The sequence below is a fragment of the Gambusia affinis genome, linkage group LG08 (genome assembly GCF_019740435.1).
Source record: "Gambusia affinis linkage group LG08, SWU_Gaff_1.0, whole genome shotgun sequence".
NCBI classification, from domain to species: Eukaryota; Metazoa; Chordata; class Actinopteri; order Cyprinodontiformes; family Poeciliidae; genus Gambusia; species Gambusia affinis.
In genome coordinates, this window is record NC_057875.1 from 12,540,187 (window position 1) to 12,560,701 (window position 20,515).

General features: G+C 41.0%; 1 protein-coding gene across 4 annotated transcripts in view; it reads left to right on the top strand.

The window, feature by feature from the left end:
* Window positions 1-20,515, top strand: part of nfat5a (nuclear factor of activated T cells 5a) — a 26,594-nt gene continuing 6,079 nt past the window's right edge. For 2 of the 4 annotated variants that reach the window (XR_006371364.1, XM_044125369.1), the window contains exons 1-11: window positions 1-333; window positions 8,684-8,812; window positions 12,946-13,531; window positions 13,653-13,836; window positions 14,600-14,790; window positions 14,883-15,055; window positions 15,174-15,308; window positions 15,427-15,479; window positions 15,874-16,006; window positions 17,854-18,035; window positions 18,117-20,244. Coding sequence is in view for 3 of the 4 variants with exons in the window: in XM_044125369.1 (XP_043981304.1) it covers window positions 261-333; window positions 8,684-8,812; window positions 12,946-13,531; window positions 13,653-13,836; window positions 14,600-14,790; window positions 14,883-15,055; window positions 15,174-15,308; window positions 15,427-15,479; window positions 15,874-16,006; window positions 17,854-18,035; window positions 18,117-20,244 (3,967 nt within the window). In the remaining variant the exon portion in view is untranslated. Of the gene's footprint in view, window positions 334-8,683; window positions 8,813-12,251; window positions 12,315-12,470; window positions 12,539-12,945; window positions 13,532-13,652; window positions 13,837-14,599; window positions 14,791-14,882; window positions 15,056-15,173; window positions 15,309-15,426; window positions 15,480-15,873; window positions 16,007-17,853; window positions 18,036-18,116; window positions 20,245-20,515 lie in introns of those variants that run through there. The other 2 variants (XM_044125370.1, XM_044125371.1) reach the window with 2 other exon arrangements.

A 20,515-nucleotide genomic window follows, 5' to 3' on the forward strand; every position in this document is an offset into this window, starting at 1 on the left:
ACAGTAGTCAAGTGTGTGTTTGTGTGTGTTCGTTGGGCGAAACGTGTCTATCAGCAAAGACACACACATTCATAAGCGTGAGACCTTGTAGATAACGGGATTTTTTTTCAGGAATTGGAAGTTTTATATTGGTTTCTCTGAAATAGTTTCGATGCTATACTATGTACAGCACGGAATTTGGCCTTTGAAGCGCAGGATTTATCCGACTCCGTTTCCACTGAAGACTCTCCGCTCCTCCTCCCCCTCGATGAAGCGCTGCGATGCCCTCTGATTTTATATCCCTCCTTAGCTCGGATATTGACCTCAATTCCCCTAAATCTCTATACTCTAAAGGTAAGTTTCTAGTAGAGAAAGGCTTCTGTGGAGTCTCGGCTCCGATTGTGTGTATGTGATCGGTAGCCAAAATGAATGTCTTAACGGCTAATGTTAAGCTGCTAGCTAGCTGTGGTTAGCATCTTTTCTGCTCTTAGCAAGACGAGCTAACACAGTTATCAGGTTGGTGGGCTGGAGAGCAACAACCTGTATGCCACATGCGTAGAAAAACATCTTAATCTGCTGAGTTCGATTGAAATAATAAGATATTGTCGTCATGCTAAGATTTAGGTGCCAGCTAGTTGTTCGCATCATGATGGATTCATTAAAGAGCTAACGTAAATCTACGTGAGGTCGATTTGCTGTAACTACATTGTTCAGCGGTTTAAGGTACTTAAGTCCTGCTCGGATTCTGCACACAGTATTTGTGTGTGCGCGCGTGTGTGTGCGTGCTGGTATGTGCATTAAACACTGACTGGTGTGCAAGGCATTAAAGCACTCCTGTGTATTCCTATAATTTTTGTTTAACGTGACAGACAGCCCCTCTTTTGTTTTGGTTTGCTCAGTGGAGCCGACCCAGAGTTATCCTCCTCCACATTCTCTAGTTTCAATGAAAGTATGAAGTTGATGGCCCCTCCAGGGTGCGTATAAAGCTGCCCGCTGGAGTTGAAATGTAATCTGCCTCTTAATACTGGTGCACACGTGTCAGCCAACTGCTCTGTTATTATTAGGAGGGCGTAGCTGGACGATGAAGACCAACATTTTTCATCATGTCTTTGTGTGATTAGCTTGGTTTGTAGCTTAGTGTCGGCATTGAGCTCAACTTTTATTTCCAGGTCTTTATGTTGTGTCAGTCATCTCAAAACTTGTATCAAGAGAAATTATATGAATTAGTTTCTGGAAAATGGCTATTCTTGTGCTGTAGCATATTCAAAATAAAGACCGGGATTATTTTTGTTATCAGTTATCAGTGGGGAATTTGATTGAAATTAGCACATTTTGATCCAGAGATGATTGAAAGTCTTATTGCTCTAATAGGTTAATTCATATTTTAGCTTGCTAATTGACTGATTTTTAAAGCAGTAACTAAAGGTAACTTTCCTTTTCAACAAACACACAGGGAAATTTAAATATGTTTTCTCACCACAGGACATATTAAAATGTCAGATTTTTTTTTTAACAGTGTGGTTAAAAATATAGCATAAGATCATAAGTAAGGACATTTGATATTGAGAATAGTACTAAGCTACTAGGTTCAAATCAAGAATGCAAATTTCAAGGCTTTACTAAATACCATACTGGATAAGCGGTGTTTGCCAGATTCTGAACCATTCTTTGTCAGATACTTTTTTACATCTGAGGAATACTACTGGATGGAGTACAATAAGACAATGGTCAGACATAGAGCCCCTCTAGCTAAAAGGGTTTCGACCTTATATGTTTGAGCATGATCTACTTAGACAATAATGGATGCTACAATGGATCCCGAGGCCGAAATAAACCGTACTCCATTCTGTAAAAGCATCTTGTCTGAGTGATGTTCACAGAATGCAGATGTTGGTTTGTCATAAATGTACATTTTATCCAGTTTAAAAACAATCTAAAACAAAAAATATTTGAGACTCTGACTCTGGCGTTTTGTTTTATAAAGGGGGACTTATGTATAACTCAAATTTGCTTTTTAAAGCAAAGTCTGACAGTCTCTCTCTGTTTGATGGGAAAGAGTTGAAGTTAACCCGCTGCTGTTGCAAACAAGGTAGTGGCTTGCCACTACAGTCGATTTATACCTAAGGGAAAGTTGGCTTGGCAGCTCGAGTTTGTGGTGTAGTGGATGACATGCTGCAACAAGGGATCAAAAACACACCAGAATCACTCTGGTGCAACATCTGAGGAGAAATGCTTCTCTACATTAAAGTTTATTGGGTGGGGCGTGCTCAGAAGGAACAGGTCACTAGACTTGGAGGAAGGTGGTGTGAACTGTTAAAATAAAAGTAACAGAATGTTTTTTGACATGTGTCATGGGCTGTTATTAAGAACAGAAGATGTTTGGCACAAAATTGAAAACATAGTGCCTTACATAAACCTCTCCCTGGCTCCTTTGGCTTGTGTGATGTCTTTTATTTTAAAAAATAACCATGTTTGTAGTATTTGATCAACTTACTTGGTGATTTACAGCCAGAAGCCGTTTAAAGATAACAATATCTTTATAACCACATGGTTGAGATGAGGTATCTGCTTTTGAATCGCACTGTGATTTTATGAGTTTCTATTTCACTTTAATCCCAGTTAGATATTAATGAAGAATGCCAGACTGTTTTTCTTGAGAGGCTGTGATGTTCATTTATTATCTAAAGACTACCACACTGCAGCCTTTCCTGTCTGTTGATTATTAAAGTAGGACCACTGCTTTACAGCATCATGACTTGCAAATATAAAAGCAATGAAGAGATTGGCAACTATTTTCTCTGCACCGCAATTAGTTTTTGAATTGAACAAATTGGTTTGACAAATAACCCGAGATATTGGTTGATCATAAAGGGGGAAAAAGAGCCAGGATGTGAATGTAGGCAATGGCGTCACACAAGATGACAAAACTGGTTTGCAGGAACAATCTATATATAAAAAGGTTATGATTATAGTGTGATGTATTTGCTAAGAGTTGTCTGTTGAGTTAGTCAAAATTTGTGGTTTTTAACAACTGGTTTAGCCCTGTGGACTCTAGTTTTTAAATAGTGTTTTGCAATTCCACACATTGAAGAACTTAAACATTTATATGATAGTTTAACATTTTAAATTAATTTAACAAAAGCTAATTAATGACTCAATCAAAGTAAGATTTGGGTATGTGCAAGCAACAGTACTTAATAAAACTTTAAAATGAGCTAATAAAAAAGACTCCAAGACTTTCAATATGTGCTTTTTTGTTTCATATTTAATGTTGAATTGTTAAATCACAAGGCCTGATCACAGTAATGTTTAGTTCCTGTACTCATTCAGTAATGTTGGAGTTGTGTTTTTTTCTCTCGAGTGCACAAAATCTCCAATCTCAGACTTAAGAATGCCACAAAAAAGTATTCAGTGTATCTTCTGTAAGATAAGATCATTATTTTTAGTACAACACACATGATGCTGTTTAGTTTTTAACATTTGTGTGTACTTACACAATGCTTTGCTTGTATATGTTCCTCATGTAGTTTTCAGACAGAAAACTGCTGGACTTCAATCTGTTTTCATATTTTCCTGCAAATCTCTTTGCTGATTTGTTGGACTTATTCATTCAACGTTAAACATTCAGCATCACAGTGAATGTTCTCACACCATAAAACCATTACAACTTCCACAAACTGTCTCCACACTGCTCATTTCTGAAATAATGAGATGCCTCTTTGTAAAACTGCTGCTTTAAAAAAAAAATCAAGTAATTTTGTTGTCTAGTTGTTGTTTTTTTTAGAAAACATTTACCGCTATTTCAGAAAGCAGTCGACATTTTTGTACCCTATGAAATAAACCTGCTTTCGTAAACCCCCACTGTGATGGTTAAGAGCTGCTATCTTAAGCCTGACCCAGATTTTGTCATCACTTAAAACCTTGGCGTTGTTACCCAACAAAACCTGAACCTGCCTGCTGGTGCCACATCTGTCCTGGCTTCCATAAGCCAACAGAAAGCTCTGTGACCCTGAAATGTTTAGGTGAGACTGCCATATGGTCACACTCGACAACATAACTGTTTATTTATATCTCAGTAACTGGGTGAGTATCAGAGTGGGAGTACGTGTTGGAATCTAGGTAGCAGAAGTGCTTATCCGAAATATCTAGAGAGAGGCTTGGTGTATGTGTAGGGAAGACAGCTGGCTACGCAGTCCATTTAGTCCCAGGTTTCTCTGGGTCTGCTTGGTATTAAAAAATGTTTTCATTATTTGTTATAAATTTCTCCTGGCTCAAAGTGAGACGGATTCAAAAACCAGTGAAGACACAAACATGTTTGAAATTCTCTCCAATCTGTGGACTGCAGTTTTTCCTACCTTTTAAAGCTGTTTCACATTTCCATTTCTAGAATACCTACCTCACAAATCAATGTGGCCCCACACTGGTTTAGGCACATGTAAACCAAACCAGTGTACCTAAACTGATGTGTGGCTTTACTTTTATAAATTATGGAGATAATTACTCCTGAAAATGATTCAATCTCACATTCTATTTTATGACTGTTTATTTTCTCTGGCAGTGATTCTGATCTCTGTTTGGTCCAGTTGACTGTTGAGAACTGAGAGATTGTAGACACTGATCAAAGCAAAGTATATGTCCGTATTACATATTGTAGTCGCATAAGCCAATTTCCTCACAGTAGACTAAGTATAATCTATAGAAACTACTTTAAATTCCTGTTTGTGAAAGGGGATGCAAAACATTCCGTAAGGTGCCACAGTGGGATGGGACCATTTTGTGGCTAAAAAATTAGGTACATGGCCAGAATTACAATGGGTACAAAATAGTGAAATAACAAGCATCTATAAATATCATAGCAGCCTACTTATGATATTTGTAAATTGATTGTTCCACAATCAATTTAGAAACCAGCCAACACCAGATTGTCAGTAAACATCTCTACAGATTTCCCAGTAGTTGATCCAATGATGATCTATTTTCTTTAACAGTATGTTTAGATTCAAAGATCGATGTTCCGACCCAACTTTGTGCTCAGTTTTTTAACACAGCGTCAACACTATTCTGTTAAAGCAACAAGTGATCACTTGGTCTGTTGTTTTTCCTTTTCTCTTTTCTTTTTTTTAATATTGTATATGAAAAGTCTTTGGCTCAAGTTGGCCGACTACTAAGTGAAGTTTTCTTCACCATTAGATTTGAAAAAGGTCTTCATAGAGTTTATCTCCATTTTTCTTTCCAGTTTTGCTTACCAACACAATGATATGGTGGACTGTCCACTCAGCATAATGTCCACATTGGCAGTAATAGTCAGTTTCTAAACGTAGAGGCCATCAGTCTGAGAACCCACCCACAAGTCGATGTTTGCAGCAGTTAGGCACCAGAGTTGTTTTCTCTCAGCTCTAACAAGACACAGAAGTGTTCAGGTAAACTCATTTGCACTTTTTTTAAGTATTACTAGTCCATCTTGGTGGTAGTTAGCAGTGTGGTTTGTTGACTATTCAGAGAAAATAAAGCGTTTCTCAGATGTGTTTGTGGAAAATGAATCCCTTTTGTAGAAATCTGAGAGATTACAATTTCAAACAATAGAGGATTAAACCTAAAACTGCAGAGTGAATAGAAGGAAGTATGTGAAGTAAAAGAGATGAAATTGTTTCCTGTTGTCACAAGAGTACAACTGGTTTGTTTTCATTGAGTCTTTTGGTTACAGCTCAGCCTATATAGTTGGTTATTTTTATATTATTTGTAGACAAAAATGGGGTTGATAGTTGTACTATATTGTTTGTTTAAAAGCACAAAAAAACAAGGTGAATAGTTAAAAAAAGGCATTCTTTGTAGTTTTTTTTTTTTGAGTGCATTGTGTTTTGCACCTTGACTTACTTTTGTTTTGTAAGGCAACTATAACTCTGCACTAAAGTAAATTCTTGCTATTCATGTTTTTATTTTTATTTTTTTAATTTGCAACTAAAACATAGCCTTTTGGTTCGTCCTTTCATGTAAGTTCGCCCTAACATAGCCACAATCCTGCTGCAAAGAATAGAAACCGACTGATGCCCTTGTATCTTGGCAGAACATCTGAGGCATGCGTAATGTGAGCAGCACATAACTATGAGATGACATAATTTAATTGTTCTCGGTGTAGGTTGAAGTCAAACCTCCGCCTGGGTGACTTTTCTGTTGCAGAGTTTTGACTCATCTCAATTTAAACTTTACTAGACGGCGTTTTTATTTTCTCTGTCGCAAGTTAGGCACCACTGCAAATTCATTCGAGTAACATCACCTTTATTTTGGTTTTATTAGAAATATTGTAAAGATAGCTGATTTTCAGCACTTTGTGCTGTCACCTCGATGTGACATTTAAATCCATTGTTTTAATGTAAATAAAGTCTAAATAATACGAGGTTCTGAGATTAGGTCAAAAGAGGATTAGATAAAAAATTTTAAACCAATTACATCCAGTATCTATGCTCTCCATCACTATAAAGCTGTTATGGTTCAACATGTTACAGATTAAACAACGTTTGAAGATGCTACCACTGGTCACCTGATTTAAGTATTATTTATGGACATAAGCAACCCAACCTGTGATGGTAAACCTCTCTTTGCAGTTAGTCAAAGAGACTAACTGCAAAGTCTATTAAATGTGCATGTATATCAGTATATATTTCCTGTTCAAATAGTGATTGTTGGATAGAAAAGCAATGAGATTGGAGGTTTTTCAATTGAGCCTCTTCAATCATAAACCTAAATGTTGGTTTGCATGCAGAACGTCCCTCAAACCAGCAGGAACTACCACAAGGATGCTATCATTTCCCCTCAAGACATCTAATGCTTGAAAAAAAAAATTCCATAATCTTCTGCATTATGGTTAAAATATGTCTAAACTAAATGATTAGATCGACTAGTATATTCACTTTTTGAATAATAATGATGTTAAATTTTATATTTAACTGATTTTGAGCATTTTTGGCTTGAAGTTTCTTTATTATACCTAACTCTTTACCTACACTAATCCCAATTTGAATACATTAATAAGCCTGTTTTGTGTCTTGTTTTCATTCCTAATCACACATGTCTGACAATAAAATAAAATGGTGATATACTTGTTAGCAGAGGACCGGCTTTAACCCAGCATAGAGTCATTTTGTTCAGGTCGATCCAAGTCACCTAATCTCCGTGAACCTCCTCCTACAACGGATCACAGCATAAACGGCCGTTCTGGTCCCTCTCATGTGATGTCTCTCTGTTGTTCCACAGAAGTATATCGAGTTCCTGCTACTGCACATGTCATGTGTTACAATGAAGATTTTTGTTCCTCTGGCTGCTGCTGCAGCAGACAAATAGCTTCTGTGCATGTTTGAACACACATACAATAGACTTCAGCTTCTCTGTGCCAATGATTATAGTTTGGACTGAGGTCATGTCGGATTGGCAGTTAATCTGCAATGAATGCAGAAACAAATAAAGCTTTTAGTAATTTAAAAATTAATTTTATATAGTCATAATATGTTTCAACTAGTTTCACTCATTAAATTTCATTTATAACATGACTGGTGATGTGTTCGTCGTTTACGTCACAGAAGTGTGAGATCGAGTCTCCTGTCACTGTTAAGACGCTGCCGGTGCCAAGTGTCAGATGACTACTACACATGTTGCCCGCTCCCAACTCCTGGCTGAAATATCTGTGACATAGTGTTGATAGGTGCCTGTTTCTTAGCAACCGAATTGCCGACTGATGTGTTTTTCAGCCGGCAAATGTAGTTTAGTCCCATGTTATTGCAGAGGTTGGACATTTCAACTAGGAATTATGCTCGAATCAAATATTATTGTGTTTATTCTGCTGTTGTTGCACTGCAGGAGGCTAGCTTAGTTTATCAGCGTTGTTGTAGGGTTATCTGTAGGGTTTCTATTTCTGTAATGGATCCACAAGGTTCTCTCAGTTTGCGGTACAGAAAAGTCTGGCGTATGATTCAAGTGTTTTGAGGTATGGATAGAGTGTATGGAAAAATGTTTGCATTTCCACACTTATTCCCCACAGTTCTGTCCATCCAGTCTTTTGTCCATTTGTTTTTCCAGTCATCTGTCTATCCAAATATAGCAAGTTCCATATTTAAAGAAAGTAATGCATTTGAAATTCATTCCACAAATTATTCTAATTATTTGGTTTTTGTAAAAATAAAAAAAACTGCTTTAAAGTGTGAACTCTGAAAGTTTTAGTCTACAAAACGTATGACATTTTGACATATAATGAAATGTGTAGGAATCCTCTAACTTTTGTATTCAGGGTTTCCACCAGTGGATTATAAGCCTGGTGGAACGCCAGGTTTCACTTGTGCCCCCACCAGGCTAAGCATTACTTATTTAAGTCTTTTTTTTTTTAAATGTTTGCATTTTTAGTTGGTGTGCAGGTATTATTCTTCCAATCTTTCAATAACACATAATTATCAACTAATATTTTCAAATTCCCTGTCAATTTAAAAAAAAATTTATACTCAAAAAATTGTTGTTGTTAATCTGCAGACACAGGTTTTGTGAAAATAGTTTTCAATTGTCTTGTTGATCTTAAACAGTCTTAACCCAAGCCTGCAGTGCATCACCTGAGAGGGCAGCCTTATCGTCTCCAGTTACACAGCTCTATAATGGACATTCTGATGCATGTTTTTCTTTCCACTGAACTAATGCATGTTCTCCTGCTCACCCTTTATGGCAGAGTCAGTATATGACCTCCTCCCCAAAGAGCTCCAGCTTCAGCCGTCGTCCACCCAGACAGACCCACCCACCATGAGCCAGAAGAGCGGGGGAGAGGCGGGACCTCCCCCCTCTGCAACGTTGGCCTCAGGTGAGATATCCATCCAGCCAATGAAAAGCCCTGATCTGGAAGTAGTTTTCCTGTTCCAATCTACTCCCTAAGTCAGCAGGGGCGAAGCAGCAATTATGGCCTTGTGATTGTCTGGGGGGCAACTTCACCCTTTCACCTGAGGCCAAATTAGTTATGAATAAACCTCTATGTTTTAGTTAAGTAGTCGTATTTTTAATATGTTTGGTGGGGATGTAGCATCACAAGGCTACTAAGGTTTAAGATTTATTCTTATTAATATTAACCAGTTAAATTAGAAAATACCTTGAACAATTATCTTTTCAATTTCTCACCTGGGCCTGTTGGGTTTTTTTTGTTGTTGTTGTTGTTGCTGCTCCACCAGCCTTACTGTAACTAACCTGTGGTATTCTAGGTTTAAAGTCAGAATTTTGGTATTTTGGTTAGATAATGAAGTCGTTATATTTAAAACCAAGTTGACGCTTATTCCATGATGCCCGCTATTAAAACCGTTGGGAAGTTATTTCTCCTATAAAAGCTGCTTTCCTTGATTGATTTATATCTCAGATCTATGGCTGCATTCGTCTTGAATAGAGTTGATGCATGGCACTGCCTCAGCAGCAGCATGGGAAATACTTAGCTTTTGAAGCAGCTGGATTTGCTTTGGATTTACCAGATCAAAATACAACTAAAATAATCCATCTCCATCTTCCCAAACTCAGAGGTTTTGTATATTTGATCCTGAAACTCAAAGGTTTGATCCCAGAGAAGTCATGAACTGGTACCTAGAGGGGGTTTTAACAATCAACTCTCCACTTCCAGTGGATAGGAAAAAAATCTACATAACTTTAACATGATTCAGGTTTTGTGATGTAAAAAGTGAGATTATTTCAGATCTTTTTCCACCATTAAGGTCATTTGTAACCCGTACAACTCAATTGAAATCTTTTTTATTTTTTTGGGAAGTAAAATAAGATGTTTGTATAAGTGTGCACACCCTCTAATACTTTTTTGAAGCCTCTTTTGATTTTATTACACTGTTTTTGGGTGGGACTGTATCAGCGTGTTACATCCTGACGTCCTCCTTGCAAACACTTTTCAGATATGCCGGATTGTGGGGGCATCTGCAGATCCAGAGTCTTTCCAAAACTTTGCTCTAACTCTTTAGAATCTTTTGGATGTTTGCTTTTGTCGTAAAAGACAGCGTTTCTCTTCATCCTAAGCCTTCTAACAGAAACTATAAGGTTTTGTGTCGGCAATCTTGAAGAGAACCAGACACAAACCATGATGCTGCCACTACCATGTTTCAATGTTTGCGTAGCGTCCTTTTGGGAGACTTCATAATTTGTGTTTACAAATTTTGGCCAGAAGTGGATGGGTTTTGTCTCGAAAAAACTTCCAGCTTTTTCTAGACAAAAAACATATGAAGAATACAGGAGGAGATGTGGTATTAATACTGCTACAAGGCAGAGCCTGTCAGAAGTGGTCAGAAAAGGAGATAGATTGGTTGGTTAATTGTAAGCAGAGACACATATTGGGTTATAAGAGGATGTGCACAGTCATGCGACCATGTTATTTGGGTTTTGTTTTATATGATTCCTGACTGCTTTTATTTATTATTGGTTATATCCAATGTAATACCTCTAATTGGTTAAACTTCACAATTTGAGATTTTCACTGAAATATCTTATTCAGTCACTTGAATGCTTGGCCCTTTCAAAAAATGAGCGTAATAGTCTATGGTAATGATGTATTTGGGCTACCTTCTGACGTAAGTTCTCCTCTGTTTAAAACGGAAACTGAAAAATAGATAAAGATCATTGAGTTTCCTTTTAGACAGACATCAAATACATATTTTTTTTTTTACATCAGCTATAAAATGCAAGTCTCGGTGACTAATTTACTGTGACTGCTGTTAAGAATAAATATAACCTGTCCTCCTGTGAATCATTCCAATTGATGTTAACTTTAATAGCATGGTAACATTTGGAATGAGATGTTCTTTACCGTCTCCCTGATTTTTATTTTTTTTTCGTCTACATTTTAATGATTCTACTTTTTGTTGTTTTTTGGGGGGGTTTTTTACTCAAAGCTCTATAGACAGTTGAAAGACATAAATATAGCACAAATGGTAATGAAATGTGTGTTTAGTTTATGATTTCTTTGTTGTAAAAATGCTTCTTGGCAATTCATAATAACCACTGAAAGCCTGTTTATGTCCGAGAATGCAAAACGACTTTGTGGAGGCGAGGGGCAGTATCTCTCACTAATAAAACAAAACTTGTCATTGTAAAGGCTAATGCCATACTGAGTTAACCAGATGAGATTTGGTAAACCCACATGTCCACTAATTAGTGCCAAGCACTTGTGCTCCACGATGATGACACTTGGGATGACCTGTCTGCAGGTCAACCCCCTGTAGAACACCTGTTAGATCTGCTTGAGTGAACAGGTTCTGCCAGAGTGACCGACAGAAACACATTCGCTGTTTTTGTTTTTAAACCATATGCTGGCTGAGGAATGGGAAATTGTCCAACATCAGTGTGTGACCAGAATGTAAACGCAGTGCCAGGCGTCTTCTACATACTACTGCATCAACACTTTGTCAAAGGAATGACTTGTTAAATTTCCATTGTGTCTTGTTTTTTCAAACCCAGTATTGACGTCAAACAACAGTTAAAGCGGAATAAGCAGTTTGACTTTATCAGAGGGTTTGAGAAATTTTCCAAGATTTTATTGAACTACTTAACTCTACTGCTCAATCATTACAGATATGGAGCCATTTAAAAGGACATAAACAGGTTTTCCAGCGGTGTAAGATTTCTTTTACCAAGAATCATAACAAAGCTTTTTGTGCTAAGCATACATTAGATGGCTTAGCAGTTCATTAAAGAAATCCTCTGCTCCTGTATATTTTTATTTTATTTGAATGAAACTATATCCTTTCTTTTAAATTGTCCATTTTCCTCCCAACTGTTTGTATAAACATAAAGGTGTTTACTTCCGGTGAAACCGTCAAGTTGCCCCTTGGCAGTCACTGGTTTTATATTTTTTACAAGCTTTTAGCAAACCAGAATAAAAACAGTCTGATCTTAGGTCATGGTTTAGGACTGCCAGCATCACCTGCAGCTGTGAGGGATCTTCTAACAGACAGATGTAAAGAGGAAACTAACTTGGTCAGCAGTCGTGTCAGAGGGAGCGCTTTTTGTTTTAATGCTACCTTATCACTGTCCTGTCTGGCCTAGCTGGCCCTAAGCAGCGCTGATCAAAAGCATGACTACTGTAATGTCTCACAGATCATCATTAACAAAGTGCACATGCTTCTAGGTGTCTAAAAATGGTCGACTTCCAAAGCTAGTCCTTCCTTCAGTGTATTCACTCATCCAATTTAGTGATTGACAGAAGATGAGTCTTGAATGATCAGCTCTCTTGTTGCTCATTGGCTGTCTCGTTTTTATTGCAGGAAGTTCCCTCTGAGGCAGGGAGTGTCTGCATATAAAATGGTCTGCAGTTCACTGCTCCATAGGTCAGAGGCTTGTTTATTCTGTCTCCATGGCTACGCTCAGTCCCAACCAAATCTTCCAATTGGCATGCTCAAACTCTACTGTTTTTTCTACTTGAATGCACATTGCACAAACTGTGATGTAACCCTGGCAATTCTTTTTTTTTTTTTTTATTCTTTTTTTTTTTTAATTTGGCGCCACATTTATCCAGCTTGCAAAATTTGGCTGTACAAGAAAGTTTGACCAGGTTTTGTTCTGTTTCTTTCTGGCAATGTGTATGTAACAATTTGTAGCTTGCTTTTGTTTTTGTAAACAAAGCATGTCAGTTTTGTCACATTGATTTTTTTATTTTTTTTAATTGGGAGGGTTTTTTTTTTTTTACAGGAATCAAACAAACAAACAAACAAAAAGAAAGAAAAATATTGTGGGACCAATAGTACCCTTCTCAACTTTAACTTCAGATTATTTGATCAATGCTTGGCAGCTCTCGCATGCACAGTGAGAGTGTAAAACCGACAAACGGTCTGTTGAAATTAGAGTTGGGAAGAGGGGAAATCAGAACAAATCATGCACAAATTCAGCTGCTTGAATGGGACTGCTAGCCTGCTCTGTGCTGAACATCTGTGCTAACCTGTTCTGTGTGTGCTACTACAGATGCCACCTCTTCCACCTCCAGCCCCTCTACCTCTTCCTCAGACCACCTCACGGTCTCGCAGCACCTCCACTCCACGGGAGCGGACGGGCCCGGAGCGTCAGAGATGCAAGGCATGGAGGCGGCCGGATCGGCGCCCAGCAGAGGTGGCGGCGGAGCGAACCCCACAGGCGGAGACGGAGGGACTGGCGTGCTGTCGGGGCTGGGCGTGCAGCAGCTGCAGAACACGCCGTCAAAGCGGAGGCCCGTGTTGAACATATCGCCGCCGCCCGAAGATCTGTTCGACGACAGCCAAATGTCGTGCCAAGAGGAACCCGCCGTCGCAGCGGCAGCGTGTCCGGACTCGGAGCACAGCAGCAGCATGTGGGCCGACGAGTCCGTGTCCAACTTCAGCATCATCAGCTCCGTCTCGTACAATGACAACACGGAAGTGCCACGCAAATCCAGGAAACGGACCCCTCGCCAGCGACCGGGCCCCAAGCCGACCCCTCCGGAGGACAGCATGGATGTGTTTGATGCGGATAGTGCCAAGGGTCCTCACTTTGTCCTCTCCCAGCTGAGTACAGACAAGACCAGCTCAATTGCAAGGTGTGGACCGTCTTCAAACCTTATTTCTGACATTAGCTTTGATTATTTGTAGCAGTACAATAGAAGCTCTTTATTTTTCTTTCTATTCTGCAGTAATTGAATCTGTCCTTTTGTCGTGCAGCTCTCTTGACTCAGGAACTGCAGTGAAAGGTGGCTCACTGTCTGCCCAGTTTCCTCAGAGGAGTGACGGGAAGGAGCTGAAGATCCTGGTGCAGCCAGAGACCCAACACCGAGCCCGGTACCTGACGGAGGGCAGCAGAGGTTCAGTTAAAGATCGCACTCAGCAAGGATTCCCCACTGTCAAGGTTTGACCCCAAACATCCTACCAATGACCATCCTGTTGGTGATTCTGTAGTTCGGCCATTTGTTTCTGTTAATAATGATGGTCATTGTTTACAGTTTATCAAAGTTTTATTTCTCAGGAAAATAAAATGTTAGATAACACTACAAAAGGTAATTGCTAAAAAAGCTGGCCAACAATAGATCACAGTTTTCATTGAGTCTGTATTGTACAAGTTTCATTTCAGTATTAAAATGCTGAAGTACTTTTCAGTGATATTTTAATTAGTAATGCACTTGTTATGTTGATAAAAATATTCTAAAAGTTAGGTCTGTATGCATAAAGAATGGATTGATATGAAAACCAATTAATAACTTTCAAAATCTTGCAGCTCCAACTTTCTGTTTTAATAGAAATCATAGGAGTGCTTTGACATCTAAGGAGATCTCAGGGTAGGAACCAGAGGAACAATGGAAAATGTTGCCCTCAAATAAATAAAAAAAACTGTGGAATTGTCTCTTTAGTGTGTTTTTAAAGGTTTACATTTATCTTTGGGTTCTGTAAGTGACTCCACTGCCAAAATAATCGAGTTGGTAAAATGTGGATGGCATCATTTGAAAAATGGCTTAAAGAATAAAGTTCTCAGTCTTTTCTTATTCGGTGTACTTTCTCTTTTACATATTTGAATCTAAATCAAACGTTCTGAAATATGTACTAACCTTCTGAAGCTTAGTGTTTCCATTCATTTATTTTCTCCTCTTCTTTTTTTTTTAATGCTCTGTCCACAGTTGGAAGGCATTAGCGAACCAGTGGTTCTTCAGGTGTTTGTTGCTAACGATGCGGGCAGAGTGAAGCCTCACGGTTTTTATCAGGCGTGTCGGGTAACGGGACGCAACACCACTGCCTGTAAGGAGGTGGACATAGACGGCACAACGGTTATAGAGATCCCTCTGGAACCCAGCAATGACATGACGCTAGCGTAAGAAACGACGGTTTTATTTCACATGGAGGCCCATAATGCTTATGCGAAGTACGCAGGGCTTATTTCTCCTCCTCGTGTTGTGTCTGCAGTGTGGATTGTGTGGGGATTTTGAAGCTGCGTAACGCAGACGTGGAGGCACGAATCGGGGTGGCGGGATCCAAGAAGAAAAGTACACGAGCCAGGCTGGCCTTCAGGGTCAACATCCCCCAACCCGATGGCTCACTGCTCACCTTGCAGGTCCCCTCATCACCCATTCTCTGCAGTGAGTTGGCAGGCTTCTTTTTTTTTTTTTTTTGTTTGTTTTTTGGCCAAAAAAATTTTTTGGATTAATTTATGAATATCACCCTAAAATCTTACTCTTTGACTCCGTCTCCATCCAGCCCAGCCAGCTGGACTCCCAGAGATCCTGAAGAAGAGCCTCCACAGCGGCTCAGTGAAAGGAGGCGAAGAGGTTTTTATAATTGGGAAGAACTTCCTCAAAGGAACTAAAGTCATATTTCAGGAGAACATTGCAGGTACTAAGGACAGTTTATTGGTGTCTCCAGGTCTCATTTTTCCATTTCTGAGTTTTCCTGTTTGCATTTTAAACGAATGACGAGAAATGAAAAACAGTATTTCCTCTCGACTCCGTAGACGATAATTCCTGGCAAGCTGAGGCGAAGATTGATACTGACCTTTTTCATCAGGTACATACAGATTAATAATCCTAGATACAGTGCCTTGCAAAAGTGTTCATATCCTTGCATTGCAAACTTCAATGTGTTTGATAGAAATTTATGCGATAAACCAGTAAGCGGTATCATAAACTTGTGTATTCACCCCCTCTACGTCGGTAATCCTAAATTATCCTGGAAGAAATCTCCCACAAAAGAATGCATCAACAATTGTCCTAACTCTTTACAATTATGTGCTACTTTGTGTTGGTCTGTCACATGAAATCCCAACATTGTAGTTTGTGGTTGAACGTACCACAATCAGAAATATGCAAGGCGCATGAGAGCCCTGCAGGACACAGTGTGTTTAAATGTTTGTACCACTCGTGTCCGCCTGTCTCTAACGTAGCTGACCTTGTAATTCCAGAACCATTTGGTGGTGACCGTTCCTCCATTCCACAGTCAGTCCATCGCCTCTCCTGTGTCTGTGGGGATTTTTGTGATGACCAATGCTGGTCGATCACACGAGGCCCAAGCTTTCACCTACACTCCAGAATCAGGTAGAACAACTACAAAGCCATGCAGTTAGTTGCCTTTGACATTCCCATGTATTTAATCTTCTCATCTGTCTCTATTCTATCAAATTATTTTTGTAAGATGTGTGGCATGAATTCAACCTAAATATGATCAAAACAATGTAAATGCCACTAAGCGAACAAAGAAAAATAACGACCTGGTGCCATGTTGCTGTGTTTTCACTCCGTTTCTGTTCATTGTTTCTAATAATAGCCATGGGAGTAATTTAATTACGCCTTCAAATATGAATTGGCACCTAAACCCTCAGGATGTGCCAGAATTATGTCCATAGAACCTTGTAAAACCCATTTTGAACAGTTTTTAGGCAGATTTTTTTTACTATCAGGATTTAACAAAGACATACTTTTTCTTCCACTTCTTTTAAATTCAGCCATGAAAAATACCAAGGCTGATCATTTGACAAGAATGAATAAATATTTTAGAATCAACAACAACAGCATTAAACTCAGGCTGCAAGCCAAAAGCTAAATGAACATTGGCGCTATGTGTGTCAAGTATTTAAAAATGGAAAGGAAAAACATGAATTAGTGATGCACAAATTACAAAGCACGGGTCTAATTAAGTCAGGAGATGAGGAGTGTCTTACATAAGGGCATAAAATAGTTGTGTGGGTTGGAAGATGTGGTTCTGTGGTTGTCTGAATTAATATTATTGATCATTTTATCTCCAGTGGAGCTGGAGAAATGGAGAAAAAATTTTCTTACAGAAGCAAAGTGCATAAAGATCCCATTTAGAGTTCATGCATTGATAACTTATCTGTACTGTCTGCACACTGTAGTAATTCAGTGAGTTTAAGAGTCTGTGTCATTCTTTAGCGTTTCATATTCCTGTGTAACAGTCGGGTACAATAATTTGCAACGGGTAGAAGAATTGAATTGCCTTCAGGAAGTTTGCTTTAAAAAAAAAAAAAAAAAAAAAGCAGTCTGATGTACTGAGTAACGCAAAAGAAATGAGAGCTGTTCCAACTCTTCCTCAGAGCGCTCAGTGGAAAAACAGCTGTAGCAAGACCTGAAACGTTTACCCGAGATTAAATTAAATCATGTACATTTTATAAGTTAGATCGCTGGGGCTTATTCTCTTACCCTAGATTTATACTGGGATAACTTTTGGCTTGACGTTATGGAACAGCTGCAGGGAAACGGAGAGAGAGACAGAGACTAAAAGGCAATGATAAAGAGAAGCATATGTGAAGGTGAGGGGGGGAGGGTGAAGGTACAATGTGTTAGATGTCAGTGAGCTGTTCTCACCTCCACCGGACTGGCAGAGCAGAATCTGTTCAGATGCTGAACAACAAAAATAAAAGGACAAACTCTTAATTTGGTCCCACAAATCATTTTAAATTAGTTTACAATGAGCTAATAATGATACAAGTGATTAAACAGCATTTGATCTGATAGCCAGAGGCTTTCTATGGTTGTCTACTGTCACACATGTGTTGCTGTCTGATGGAGAAGTATGAAGGGAAAACTAAACTGTGCAGTATTTTACAATTAAAAATCTAAAAAGTGTGGTGTGCTTTTTTTTTTTTTTAAATCCCTTCACAGAACAGTTGTTGAGATTAATTTACACACACAAATCAGTATCCGACTGAAAAAAATCAAGCCACACTTTTCCAATTTTTTTTTATTTTTTTTTAAATGACAGAAAAATTTGATAGATAGATTTGTATATATATATATATTTTAATTTTTTTTCCCCCCCCACTTTTCAGTTATGCCTTTGTGTTGATCTGTCACAAAAAATGAACTGAAATGTGTGATGGTGTCCGGAGATTGAAAACTTCTTCTAAGCTCTGTCTTCACTCCTCCAGATAATTCAAACAGCCAGACGGTCAAAACAGAAGGAACGTCGCTGGTCAACACCTGCATCTTTGACGGTCAGATCAAATCCGTGTCCTCGGAGCAGAGCGACTGCTCTGGTCAGCCTTCCAAGCGGCAGGAGGACACACCCATGGAGGTCTCCAGCAACCCTCAACCCACAGATGTTTTCAAAGTAAGACATTTTTCTGTTTAAACATTTATCTCAATCAGGGTGACAGTTGGTGATAACTTTCCCCGCGCTCTCTCCACTTAGTCGTCCCCGGACCCTCTGATCTCAGTACAGCAGACTCTGGAGCTCAACTCGAGCCCGCATCCAGGAGGGGAGGCTTTCGAGAGCCCCATGCCCCTGCAGCCTGAAGACGTTGAGCTTCCCCAGGCGCCCCCCGTCTTTCCCAGCCTGGAGTCTCTCAACACCATCCAAAAGCAAGAGATCTCTTCCGCCTCATCCTTTCCCGTGTCGGGAGACACCACCATCCCCCCGGTGACGCCAGAAGTCCCCCAGCAGTTCCTCAGAGACCCTCAAGAAAGCCTTTCTCCGGAGAGCTCCGATAACGGCGGGACCATCGTGGTCGTAGCCATGCCTCAGATGGCGGCTCCCGCTCAGCCGCCGCCGCAGCAGCAGACGCAGGTCCTGTTTCCCCAGGAAGGCGTGGCCCAGTTGGAGCGGGCGGTGAGGGAGCTGCAGGCTGGAGGCACCACCACCCTGGAGCAGGTGCTGGAGGTGGCGCAGCAGCAGCTCAACTCCGTGCTCTACAACCCGACGGCGTCGGCAGAGTCCTTACAGCAGCACGTCCAGGAGAACATGAACAGCCTGCGGTTGGGCAACTCCGAGAGCTCCCTGTCGGCACGGCAACAAATACAAATGCAGCAACAGCAGCAGCAGCAACAAATACAAATGCAGCAACAGCAGCAGCAGCAACAAATACAAATGCAGCAGCAGCAGCAGCAACAGATACAAATGCAGCAGCAGCAACAGATACAAATGCAGCAGCATCAGCAACAAATACAGCAGCAGTTCCAGCAACAGCAACAAATCCTTGAAAACCTGCAGCAACAACAGCAGCAGCAGCAACAACAGCAGCAGCAGCTGCAGCAGCAGGTCCTCAGCACCATGCAGATCCAGCAGCAGCTCATGCTGCAGCCTCAAGACCAACAGCAGCTGCAGCAGCAGCAGCAGATGATGGAGAATATCCAGCAGCAGCAGCAGCAGCTGCAGCAGAATCAGCAACAGCAGGTCCTGAACAACATCCAGCTCCAGGATCAGCAGCAGCAGAACCAGATCCTGAGCAATCTGCAGCAGGAGCAGCAGGTCCTGGAAAAGCTGCAGCAGCAGCTGCAAGCCGAGCTGCTGCAACCCCAGATTCACTCCTCCTCCCAGTCGCAGCAGCCCGTCTCCCTACTGCAGCAGGCGGGAGAGCTGCTGACCATCCAGACCAGCTTCCCGACGCCGCCGCCATCTCACACGTCTCCGCCGCAGCAACTCTTCCAGTCGCCGCAGCCGCTGGCCGAGACCCAGAGCTCCCAGCAGCAGGTGCAGGCCGCCCTGCTCCAGAACACACTGACCGTCCTCTCTGGCGGCGGCCTCGGGTCCGAACAGCAGCCCACGGGGTCAACAATATTCCTGTCCACCAACCCTCAGCCGCAGCAGCCGCAGCAGCAGCCCCAGCTGGCCTTCATCTCTTCCATGGAGACGTCATCCAGCCAGCCCCAGCCCGTTTCCATGTTCCAGAACCAGCCGCCGACCCAGCTGTCCCAGCCAATGGAGCAGCAGCAATCCCCGCAGCAGAACCAGCAGCCGCCGCAGCAGCTCCCGCTGGGCCAGCAGGGCACCTTGTTCCAGAGCATCCCAAACCACTCGCAGGCCAACGCCGTCCCCCAGAACCAGATCTCTCAGCCCCAGCAGACGGGCCTGCTCCTCTGTACTTCGGATCTACTGTTCACCACCCCGGCTCAAGCCGCGCCCCCCATCACAGGTATTAGCGTTGGAATACCCCAACAGGACGCATCCGAGCCCATGTCGTTCCAAGTTCAGAGCTCCTCTGGCAGCAACGCCGCGCCCGCCGCAAACCAACAGCAGAGCCTGTTCCAGGAGCAGCAGCCCATGCAGGTGACCCCAAGTCCCAGCCAGGTTCCCAACAGTCAGCCGGTGAAGCTGTTCATCCCGCAGACGTCCCTGTCAGGGCTGCAGGGGACCATTAGTTCCCAGGAGCTCAACACTGAGGCATCAGCTCCGACTGCAACCATCTTTGTGGTGCAGGGTGGCGTTGGCGTGGTCGCCAGCCCGGGCCAGCAGCCGCCGGAGCAGCTGTTCCAGACCGCAGTGGGCGGCAACGTAGCGCCACAGGGACAGCCCAACCTATTTGTGTTTGGCATCCAGAATGGTGAGACGGTTTTAATCTCTTTTTTTCTTTTCTTTTTTTTTTTTTTATCATCTTACCAGCAGACTTTGGTTCTTTTAAAGTGGAGTAGTCGGCATCTTACCGTGTGGTCCACATTTGTCGCCATCCGTGGTGAAGATATGTAAAAAACTTTTAAATAAACTTTAAATTTCAATAATATCTTGCATTAAGTATTTTACAATAATTATTGCATTATTCAGTCATACGTAAAAAGCATTTAAATTTCTCTTTTTCATAAAATCAGCTGGGCTGC